The sequence below is a fragment of the Engystomops pustulosus genome, chromosome 10 (genome assembly GCF_040894005.1).
Source record: "Engystomops pustulosus chromosome 10, aEngPut4.maternal, whole genome shotgun sequence".
Taxonomy (NCBI): domain Eukaryota; kingdom Metazoa; phylum Chordata; class Amphibia; order Anura; family Leptodactylidae; genus Engystomops; species Engystomops pustulosus.
This window is the reverse complement of record NC_092420.1, coordinates 47,561,923-47,574,449: the sequence shown is the minus strand read 5'-3', so window position 1 is coordinate 47,574,449 and position 12,527 is coordinate 47,561,923. Positions and strand designations below refer to the sequence as shown.

The 12,527-nt window shown below is 40.1% G+C and overlaps 1 protein-coding gene and 1 long non-coding RNA gene across 28 annotated transcripts in view; one reads left to right on the top strand and one right to left on the bottom strand.

Annotated features, from left to right (window-relative positions):
- The first annotated feature begins 2,261 nt into the window (after positions 1-2,261).
- The window catches only part of PRG4 (proteoglycan 4), a 138,805-nt gene continuing 128,539 nt past the window's right edge, over positions 2,262-12,527 (top strand). For all 27 annotated transcript variants that reach the window (XM_072128211.1, XM_072128208.1, XM_072128214.1 and 24 more), the window contains exons 1-2: positions 2,262-2,381; positions 2,553-2,650. In XM_072128211.1, the coding sequence (XP_071984312.1) occupies positions 2,584-2,650 (67 nt within the window). In that variant the 5' untranslated portion in view covers positions 2,262-2,381; positions 2,553-2,583. The remainder of the gene's footprint in view (positions 2,382-2,552; positions 2,651-12,527) is intronic.
- On the bottom strand, positions 7,192-12,055 carry LOC140104596 (uncharacterized). Its single transcript, XR_011850372.1, has 3 exons — positions 12,019-12,055; positions 10,026-10,125; positions 7,192-7,747 (listed from the first exon to the last, which is right to left on the bottom strand). It is a non-coding gene; the product is annotated as an uncharacterized lncRNA (long non-coding RNA).

Genomic DNA, 12,527 nt, shown 5'->3' with positions numbered 1-12,527 from the left:
ATCACAGTTTGGTCATTCTACATAAATAGTGCAATGCATTGCACAAGTGATTACGGTAATTAAAAGCATGTCGAAATTCCCTCCTGGAACTAATACATTAATGTGAACAAAAATATAACATTTAACCCTTACAGAATTAAGCCTTTTTAATTTTTTTGTGTAAAAACGTGATAAAAGTCAGATAAAATCATAACTGTAAAGTTTTGTGCTTTGTTTAAAAGGCTTTCACTCTTTGGGTCAGTATGATCACAATGATACCAAATTTACATAGGTCTGTTATATCTTAACCCCATAGCTTAGGGGTTGTGCCCTCTCCATAGCCGATAAGTGTTTGCTGAATATTGCAACAAACACTTACTGGTAACACCCACAATCGGTGTTTGTTAACCCGTCGATTGCTGGCACCATTAAAGACCAGCGGCACGATCTTGTCTCGGAACGTCACTCCCCGTTGCGATGACAGCCTCGGGTCACACAAAGACTGCACATTGTAATACATGATATGTAAAATCCTCACATACTGCTATACTGTAGTATGGCAGTATATGGTAGGATCAATCAGACAATCTCGGTTTAAATAACCCTAGTGGGTCTGAAAAATAGTAAAAAAAAAATAAAGTAAAAAAAAATTTAATAAAAAAAGCTAAAAATTCGAATCACCACAGTTTCCCTAGAGCTGATATAAATACAAATAACAGTAAAAACATGTTAGGCGTTGTTCCGTTCCAAAATGTCTGATGTATCAAAATATAATAACGGTTTTTGCTGGCGTTTAGCCCATAACATTAAATAGCGCCCAAAGCTGAAAATGCAACTTTATTGCCATTTAAAAAAATATTTAAATAAAACAATAAAAAGTGATCAAAAGGCTGTACAGTCCTCAAAATGGTAGCATTAAAAACACCATCAAAAGTTGCAAAAAACAACACCACACACAGCACCATACACTGAAGTATGAAAAGGTTATTAGCACCAGAACATGGCATAATGAAAACAAAATATTTTGTACAGGATGTTTTAATTTTTATAATGTATGAAAACATTATAAAACCCATATAAATTAGGTATCCCTGTGATCATACCAACCCAAAGAATAAAGGTGACATGTCATTTGGGGCGCTAAATGAAAGCATTCATGACATGGACAATTTTATTTATATTTTGGAAGGTCTTTGTTTGTTTATTTATTTTAATGTGTTCTATTGAAAGGGGTGATATTTGATTTTTGAAATTTAGAAAAAAAAGTTTATATATTTTTTCTTAGCCCCCTCGGGTACTTTAACCCTATAGAGCATAGGTGGAAAACCTATGCCACTGGGGCCAGAGGTTGCACTTTGAGCTCTAGCTTTGAGCACTCAGAGCACCAGGCAGGATTCGAGGCTTCCACCTGCAGACCAGGTAGCCGAGGATGTGTCGTGTTTATCTTTGGTTGCACACAATGAGGTATGGATTGAGCTTGATTAATATTGGTGCTCCTGAGGGAAACTACAATGATAATCTGAAATCTGATACAAAAATAAGTGGGTTTTAGTTGAAGTTTGGGGTCACCATCACTGCTATAGGTAGTCTATTCACACTGTATTGCAGTATATTGTGAATTTACTGCTAATCTGTAACAGATCAGGCTGAATGACAGTCCTAAGAGTCTCTGAGCGATCTGAGGAACCAATTGACGCTGCCATGATGACATCACAGAGTCCAATATGGTGGCTTGCTGTTTAGGTGTCGCGGTCTGGTTTGATTGCTGACAGCACTGACAAAAACAGTAATAAAATGCATTCAAATTGCCAAATTTATAACTTTACAAACTTTATATTATCTGTCCAATATGGTTAAGACAGTTAAAGCAAAACATTTCAGAAGTGTTTTTCTTTTTTTCCTCTAGATTTAGAAGCGACCCAAAATGGTAAGAATAAAACTATAAAAGTAAGTCTTCCCTCAAAAAGTTAAACGCTAAAACAACAAAGGAGAAAATTATTTACTTTTTACACAGAACTAGAAGTTTTAAAAAATGTATTTTGAGTGTACTCACTCCGCTCACATTAAAATTGACAGTGAACTTGAAATAATAAAGTGTGACAGAGGAGCAAGTGTAATTAAAGTTGAATACTTATTGCAGCTTATCAGCATTCCATAGCTCTGCAGGTCCTTAGTTCTAGATCAATAATTTTTCAGATGTTAACCTATTTAAAGTGATTCACCATGTTGCTCAATTCTAGTTACTTTGCTACATTTTCCAGCACTTGTGGAAAGTTAACTTTCAGTGATTGGGCTACACCCACTTTTTTTTTACTTGTCTGAGAAAGATGCAATATTTCCAGGACTATATAAGCTTTGAAATATTCTCTTCAGCCAAATTTCCTGTACATCTCCCAAGCAAGGTAAGTTGGAGGTTACACACTTATCAGAGTATACTGATCAAAATTATTTGATGTAGAAATGTACATAAAGTCAGATTTTTTTATATTTTATTATATGTTTTTATTATTATCACTATAATAATTTTAGATGTTATTATAATTATTGTCATCTTTATTGTGTCTTGTCTACAGGTATTATGCCCCTGTGTTTATTACCATTGAAATGAAGATCTACAGTATCCCCCTAGTCTTCTCCTTTATAATCTCCATTTCATCTGTGTCTTCTGAAAGTAAGAAAACATTTTTTAGACAATCTCTTTCTATGATAGTTTCCAAAAATGTCAAAGTGTGATTATTTTGCCTTTATGATGGTTGTTGTGCTTTTTCAATTTACTATGTGATTCTGGACATAATACAGAAGGTATACCCTGCTGTGGCTGATTGGCACATGATAATGGGGAATGTTCTACAATTAACCTACACTGTTATTTGCCCTGAATGAGGTTTTGAATGGTTAAATGACAGGAATCCGAGTTTTCTCGGATGTCAGATGTTGGTGTAGGTGTTGGCTGTCAAAGCCAGGCTCTTAGTCTTCATTGTTCATTCTTGATGTTTAGTTTTTGATTTATGTACATGTTCATCATCCTATAGGAGCTACATCCTACTTATGGTTGCCCATATAATCTATTATCCACCAAAGGTGTTAAAGTGATGGTATAAATGTTAGAATTAAATGTCCAGTTTATGCTGGATATTTTATTGTTACCTGGATGTCTTAAACATTATGCAGTGTACTCCCTTTTCTAATAAATTAGCATCTCAAATAGAAGAAAGAGTTAAAATGCAAAACGAACATTAAAGTGACAAAAAAGTGTGCAAACCCAACCAATTTAAAAAGCATGGCAAACATTGAACCTCACTGAAGGATTGATTCAATTTTAGAGATAAATGGAACCAATTACCAGGTAGGGTCCCACCTTCCATTTGGGTGGTGATAGATGGTGAAAGAGAACATAAGACCTTAGTATTCCCTAAAAACTTGCCCTGACCCCAAAAAATTGACTGCGGCCCAAAAAGGTACTTACAAGAACTTGCCTGGAAGGAGTTGCCCTAGTAAACAAAAATAAATGGGCACCCTTCCAAATTTTATCTAGTTCAGGTATACTTCACAGTGCTAAAGGTGGTAGAAAGGAGCTATTCCCACCTAAATCCCATTGTTTTCTAGTAAATTCTAAAGCAAGTACCTTACTCTCATTCTACACAGCATAAGGTATGCAAGGCAGGGGAGCTACCTGGTACAAATCTCCTCAGGGAACACTAGCATGCAAGCATCCCTTACCTGTTTGGTGTTCCCCTTAATTTGTGCTCAATATCGGTCACTTTTATTTTTGTTTTTAACTCTTATTAGTAAAAGTTAAGTTACATTATAAGTTAAGTCACCTCTTTTGCTGATTACCTTTTAATATTTAAAGAAACTTTACCATCAAAATCAAGCATGATAAACCAGGGACATTAACTCATAGATTCAAACACCATAGATGTGGTAATGTTCTTATATTTGTTGTCCATTGCCCCCTTCCTTCTATCCATTGCCCCCCTTTGAGATACAGGAGGGTTGATATTGATGACTTATCCATGGCTTGTCCACTGATCAGCTGTTATTTTGAGTATTTATTTAAACATTAATTTTGTTTTTTTTCATATCACAAAAAAAAAAGTACTATACACTACAATTTTTACTCTCTAAGGGCTTCTATTTGTAGACAGATTATGTTATAAGATAGCACTACAATACATCTACTACTGATAATAGGTGATGACCTGCATGCCCAGGTTTTTCTGGCAGGTTAAAAATACTCCTACCAGCTTTTTTGAGGAGTATTTTCAGTAACAGTGTACTCACTTGGTGAGCTTGCTGTAGATTGCCCATAGTGGACCATTGACTGCAGAATCAAAAATCCTGAAATAGCCTGTGTTATATGGTTGATGGGTTTTTAAACAAAAATTGGATAGGATTTGCCCTTAGCAGCAGGTTCTGTTCTCTTATAACTCTTGAAATGTTCTTTTAAAAGTGTCATTAAGCCCTTACCGACTTAAAAAATCTATAAATTCTATATTTTGCCATGTAAAGAGCTGTGTGATGGCTTGTTTTCTGCGTAACAAATTGCACTTCATAGTGACAATATTTAAAATTCAATGCCATGTACTGGGAAGCAAGCAAAAAATTCCAAATGTAGTGAAATTAGTACAAAAATGCATTTGCGTAATTTTTGGTGGACTTCGTTTTTTCTTTCTTCTGCAAAAAGTGGCATTTTACTCTTTGGGTGCTATATTTTGATAGATCTAGCATTTTGGAACACGGGCATACTTAACATGTTTATGATTTTTACTGTTTATTTATATTTATATCCAGGGTTGGATTGGGAGGCCTACAGCCCACCTACAGCTTCATGGAAATGTTACCTGTATATTCTAAGGCCGCATTTATAGAATGCGTTTTCCCCCTTATATTGTGGCCCTTCTCTTCTCCCTCTCATAGTGTGGCTTTTCTCATCACCCCCTCATATTATGACTACTCTCTTCTCCCACTCATATTGTGCACCCCCACCTTATCTCTCCCTCATATTGTGGCTTCTCTCATCTCCTCCTCATATTATGGACCCTCCCACCTCCCCATCATATGGTGGCCCCACTCATCTCTCCCTCAAATTGTGACCTCTCACCTCCCCCTCATATTGTGGCCCCTTATGCCCCCCTTCTATTGTGATCTCTCATCTACATCTCATATTGGGGCCCCTCTCATCTCCCCATCATATTGTGGATTCTCTAATTTCCCCCTCATATTGTGACTTCTCTCATCTCACCCTCATATTGTATCCTCTTATTTCCTCTTCATATTGTGACCTCCTCTCATCTCCCCCTCATATTGTGGACCCTTTCACCTCCTCCTTATATTGTGGCCCCTCACCTTCCCCTGATATGGAGATGTCTCATCTCTTTCTCATATTGTGTCCCCTCTAATCTCACCCTCAAATGTGGCTTCTCTGATTTCCTCCCCATTTTGTGGAATCTTTTCTCCTCATATTGTGACTTCTATCATCCCCCCCTCATAATGAGTGCTCTCATTTTCTCTTCCTATTGTGGCCCCTCTCATTCCCCTCATATTGTGGCCCCTAATCTCCTCATCATATTGTGGCCCGTCATCTGGTCATCACATTGTGGACCCTCTCATGTCCTCCTCATATAGTGGCCTCTCTCATCTCTTCCTTATACTGTTGCCCCTTCTCATATCCCCAAAATTGTTTGCCCCCCCCCCCTCATATGGAGCATATTTTCCCCTTTCATATCCCCCCTCATATTGTGGAACTTCATCAACCTCTCATAGTGTGGACACTCTCATATCCTCCTCATATTGTACCCTATCTCATCTCTCTCATAGGTTGTAGCCCCCTCTTATACCCCTAAATTATGAGCCTCCTCTAATATGCCCCATATTTTGACCCCCTCTAATAACCCCTTTCATATTTTGGTCCCCTATCATGCCCCCCATAGTGGGGGCCCTTCTCATATCCCCCATAATGTGTCCCCCTCTCATACCCTCCTAATGTGAGCCCCTTCTCATATCCCCCTCATTGTGTAGGCTCCCTCTCATATCCCCCTATATTGTGGGACCCTCTCATACCTCCGATATTGTGCCCTCCATCCTCTTTTCCTTGTTTCAAATGAATTATAAAAATAAAAACCACATTCTCAGCTGTCCCTGTTCCCCAGCAGCTCTCCTCATCTCATCGTCCTCTGACATCATAACTCAGCATCACAACTACAAGGGAACTGTGATGAGGCAGAAAACTAATAGCTTTCTGCACCATCCTGTTATAAAAAATAATAATAATTCCTTTATTTATATACAGATTCCACAATGCTACACAGAGTTTGCCAAATCAGTCCCTGTTGCGAAGGGGCTCACAATCTAATCAACCTACCAGTATCTATAGGAGTGTGGGATGAAACTGGAGGAGCCAGGGGAAACTGCAATAACTATAAAGTAAACATTCTATCATATATAAATATTTTTTATTAAAAAATAAGTGTCCCCCATTCCATGTTCACACCTAGGGACCCGAGGGAAAGGGGGGTGATTTGAACTTTTTATGTTTTTTTAATTGATTTTTTTTACTTTTTTATAATGTTTTACTATTTTTCAGACCCCATAGGTACTTTAACCCTAGGTTGTCTGATTGATCCTAACATATACTGCCATATTACAATATGGCAGTAAATGGGGATTATCCACATCTTCTATTACAATGTGCAAGTTGTACAGCATAAAATATGGGTTAAAACAAGACCCAAGGCTGTCATAGTAACAGATCGTCATTCACATAGTTAACACCCACAATCAACCAGGGGTTTTACCAGTGAGTGTTTGCTGCTGTGGATTTTTCTCTGATTATACTATAACACTGCACCCATTGTATAAGAATATAACTACTATGATACTGCCCCATACTTACAAGAATATAACTGCTATAATAATGCCCCCTACATACAAGAATATAGCTACTATAATACTGCCCCCCCCCCCCCCCGGTCTAGTTTCACACCCCTGCCCCCCGTTCTACTTCCCCTCTCCTCCAGCCCCCCCAGTTCTAGTTTCCCTCTCCCCCCTTCCCTCAGTTGGTAGTTTTCCTGCCCCCCCTGGCCCCAGTTTTAGTTTCCCTCTCCCCTTCTTCCCCCAGTTCTATTCCCTCTCTCCTCCTGCCCCCAGTTCTATTCCTCATTCCCCCCTCCCCCGAGTTCTATTTTCCCTCCCCCTCCTGCTCCCAGTTACATTACTTTGAAAATACCCTGAACACTGCATCCTGTAATGTTGTGGTGGGAACCCGTATGATGTAGAAGGAACTGACACCGGATCACTGGACTGCAGGCTCGGAGACAACTTTATTCCATGCTTCTCCTTGCTCTGTATGTGACAACTGCCCTAAACCAGACTGCTCCTCCTCCTCAGTACTTCACTGTTGCTGGGCAGAACATGCAAAACACATTGACAGTAAACATATTAGCAGAATACATATAACAACATCACAGATCCGATCGTCACTTATGCTTTGATTACTGCTTTGCACACTCTTGGCATTCTCTTGCTGAGCTTCAAGAGGAAGTCACCTGGACTAGTCTTCCAACTGTCTTGAAGGGGTTTCCAGAAATGCTTAGCAATTGTTTTCCCTTTTTCCTTCACTCTGCGGTCCAGCTCAACCCAAACCATCTCAATTGGGTTCAGGTCTGGTGACTGTGGAGGCCAGGTCAACTGGCATAACACCCCATCACTCTCCTTCTTGGTCAAATAGCCATTACACAGCTTGGAGATATGTTTGGAGGTCATTGTCCTGTTAAAAAATAAATGATGGTCCAGCTAAACGCAAACCGGATGGAATAGCATGCCGCTACAAAATGCTGTGGTAACCATTCTGTTTCAGTATACCTTCAATTTTGAATAAATACCCAACAGTGTCACCAGCAAAGCACCCTCACACCATCATACCTCCTCCACCATGCTTCACAGTGGGAACCAGGCATGTAGAGTCCATTTGTTCACCTTTTCTGTGTCGCACAAAGACACGTGGTTGGAACCGAAGATTTCAATTTGGACTCATTAGACCAAAGCACAGATTTCTGCTGCTCTACTGTCCATTCCCTGTGTTCTTTAGCTCAAACAAGTCTCTTGTGCCTGTTGCCTGTCCTTAGCAGTGGTTTCCTAGCAGCTATTTTACCATAAAGGCTGCTGATCACAGTCTCCTCTTAACAGTTGTTGTAGCGATGTGCCTGCTGCTAGAACTCTATGTGGTATTGGCCTAGTATCTCATTTGAGCTGCGATTTCTGAGGCTGATGACTCAAATTAACTTATGCTTTTTTTTAGCTCCGTTTATTCAATAGAAGACAGAACTTCTGATGTGGGAGGTTCCAGTGTGGGTCATGCACCCTGTAATATAGTAGACTGGCTCAATATAGACATGATCCAATCTAGGCTTAATTAAATCAATGTGTACAAGGCTCCTGAACCAGATGGTTTACACCCCAGAGTTCTTAAATAACTCAGATCTGTTATTCCTGTACCGCTGTCTAAAATCTTCGGGGATTCCCTAATGTCTGGTATGGTGTCAAGTGACTGGCGTAAGGCGAATATTGTGCCAATATTTTAAAAACTTTGCCAGGCAATTACAGGCCTATAAGTTTAACTTCCATTGTGCTTCCAATAGTGCTTGTCCTACTATTAGTTAATATATGTATTAATGATATAGAGTTAGGAATTACCGTATTTTCCGGACTGTAAGGCGCACTTAAAAGCCTTGGATTTCCGTGGAAATCCAAAGTGCGCCTTATAGTCCGGTGCGCCCTATGTATGGCGCTGGGCAGCGGACCATACTTACATAGGTCCCCGCTACCGGAGACAGCAGATCTCCAGCGGGAACTGCAGAACACGCGGCACGAACAACTTCTGCCGCGTGGTCTGCAGTTCCCGCTGGAGATCTGCTGTCTCCGGTAGCGGGGACCTATGTAAGTATGGTCCGCTGCCCTCCTCCACCTCCCCCTCACCTTCCCCGCTCACCTTCCCCGCGTTCCCCGTCGCGTCTCGGCGTCGCGTCCCGTCGCCGCGTCCCGTCGGGTCTCCGCTCCGCCCCCGGACCTCTGCCACGCCCCCGGACCCCGCGCCTTATAGTCCGATGCGCCTTATATATGGAATTATTACATATATAAGGCGCATCGGACTAATGCGCCTTATAGTCCGGTGCGCCTTATAGGGCAAAAAATACGGTAATAACACTGGGTATATTTTTTCAGAAGACACCAAGCTATATAGTAAATACAGTCTATGAAGGATGTTCATAGGCTGCAGGGTGACTTGGACAAACTGAATATTTGGTCATCCATTTGGCAAATGAGGTTCAATGTGGATAAATGTAATGTTATGCACCTGGGGGCTAATAATCCACAGGCAGCATACGTCCTTGTGGGAGTCAATCTGATAGAGTCCCTTGTTGAGAAGGACCTCGGGGTACTAGTAAATCATTAATTAAATAACAGCATGCAATGTCATTCAGCTGCCTCTAAAGCTAGCAAGATGTTGTCATGTATCAAAAGTGGTATGGACTCTCGTGATAGGGATGTAATATTACCACTGTACAAGGCATGGGTTTGGCCCCACCTAGAGTATGCTGTCCAGTTCTGGGCACCGGTCCATAAAAAGGATGCCCTGGAGCTGGAGAGGGTTCAACGAAGAGCCACAAAAATCATAATAAAAAATAAAACTAGATTTATTTAGACTGTAAAAGAGATGACTTCAAAGGGACATGATTAATTTATATAAATATATGAATGGCCCATACAAAAATGATGGCGGAAAGATGTTCCAGATTAAATCACATCAAAAGACAAGGGGGCACTGTCTCCATCTGGAGAAAACAAGGTTTAATCTTCAAAAGTGACAGGGCTTTATTACTATGAGAACTGTCAATATGTGGAATAGCTTGCCTCGGGTGCTGGTCACAGCAGGGACAGCAGAGAGCTCCAAGAAGGGTTAGATGCCTTTTTACACTTAAATAACATTGATGGTTATGTTATATAGAATTGTTTCCCCTAAATCCCTTCCTCATCCAATTCCTTACCTTCCTTGTTTGAACTTGATGGATGTATCAACTATGATACTTCTGTATCATAGTCCAGTTCTGGGCTCCGGTCCGGTCATAGTACACAATTTGGTGTCATCTGCAAAAATATACACAGTGCTATTAATTCCTACCTCTATATCATTAATAAATATATTAAATAGTAGTGGGCCAAGCACAGAACTCTGAGGTACACCAGTCATAACGGGTGACCATTCCGAGTAGGAATCATTGACTCTCTTCATATGATCCTTCAGCCAGTTTTTAATCCAATTGTAAATGATTTCTGCCAATCTACTAGACCATATTTTACCCATCAGGCGTCTATGAGGGACAGTGTCAAATGCCTTTGCAAAGTCTAAGAACACAATATCCACAGCAGCTCCTCTGTCCTTCATAGAAGCAGATCAGGTTAGTTTGACAACTTCTATTCTTAGTAAACCCATGCTGGCTGTCACTTATTATACTATTTGATGTCACATACTCCAGTATATAGTCTTTTACTAACCCTTCCCATATTTTTCCCACAATGGAAGTTAAGCTTACAGGCCTGTAATTGCCTGGCAAAGTTCTAGAGCCTTTTTTAAATATTTGCACAACATTTGTCTTGTGCCAGTCACTTGGCACCACACCAGACATTACGGAATCCCTGAAGATTTTAGACAGCGGTACAGCAATAACAGAACTGAGTTCTTTAAGAATTCTGGGGTGTAACCCATCTGGTCCAGTAGCCTTGTACACATTGATTTTTATTGAGCTTAGATTGAATCATGTCTACATTCAGCCAGTCTAGTATATTACAGGATGACCCGCACTGGCACCACCCACATCAGAAGTTCTTTCTTCCATTGTATAAACGGAGCTAAAAAAGCCATTTAGTATCTCTGCCTTCTCTTGGTCTCCAGTCACCGATGCCCCATTTTCAGAATAAATGGGTCCAACCTGCTCTGACCCACTTTTTTGCATTGATATACTTAAAAAAAATGTATTTTGCCTGATTTAGTATTGAAAGTATTGAAAGCTTTAGCTAACCCGTCAGATTAATATTTTTGAATGCCCTCTTTTTATCATTAATTGGCCTTTTAACTACAGCTGTAAGCCACACGTGGTGTAATCTAGCCAATCTATATTTGTTACCTGATTTAGAAGTATAATGACCCAGTCTAGATTTGAATTTCTCCCATTTAACATTAGTATCATCATGTGAGTCATATATCATCATCCCAGTCTATATCCTGTTGTGCAGCCCTGAATTTCTCTAAATTACCGTATTTTTCGGACTATAAGACGCTTCTTACTATAGGACGCACCCCAGATTTAGGCTTCCAAAAAATGGAAAAATATATTTTGCACCAATTAAAATATCAATGTTGGTTGCATTAAAGCACAGCACACACAGACATACATTTACACAGACAGCTCTGCATCATCCATAGTTACACACTCAGCTCTGCATCATCCTTCCACATACACACTCAGCTCTGCATCATCCATCCACATAAGCACTCAGCTCTGCATCATCCATCCACATAAGCACTCAGCTCTGCATCATCCATCCACATACACACTCAAACCTGCATCATCCATACACATACATACTCAACTCTGCATCATCCATCCACATACACACTCAACTCTGCATCATCCATCCACATACACATTCAACTCTGCATCATCCATCCACATACACATTCAACTCTGCATCATCCATCCACATACACACTCAACTCTGCATCATCCATCCACATACACACTCAACCCTGCATCATCCATCCACATACACACTCAACTCTGCATCATCCATCCACATACACACTCAACTTTGCATCATCCATCCACATACACACTCAACACTACATCATCCATCCACATACACATTCAACACTGCATCATCCATCCACATACACATTCAACACTGCATCATCCATCCACATACACACTCAACTCACATATACATACACACACATACTTCCCCCATTTCCCTTCTTCTTACCCTGTTCCAGTGCAGCATGACAGTATGAGACCTGTGATGATGTAAGAAGCATGTGATAAGTCACATGATTCTGACATCACCGCAGGTCCTGGACTTGTAGGACATCGGGGAGATTTTTTCTTGCTAAAAAGTGCGTTTTATAGTCCAGAAAATACGGTAGTCTTCTTAAAATTCCATGTTTTTGATTTTCCCACCTGTTTTTGCTTTTTACAGTTTAAGAGTAAAATAATTATGTTATGATTGCTGTTTCCCGGACACTGACATCTTGGACAATCTCTGTATTGTTAGAAATCACATGGTCCAACAATGCTTCATTTCTTGTGGGATCTTCTACAAACTGCACCATAAAATTATCTTGCAGAAAGTTGAGAAAATGTCTCCCCTTCACAGATGAAGACGAGCCCTGACCCCAATTTATATTTGGAAAGTTACAGTCTCCCATTATCACTAGTGTCCCCTGCTGTGCAGTCATCTTCATCTGTTTATATAGGTGACCCTCTATTTCCTCA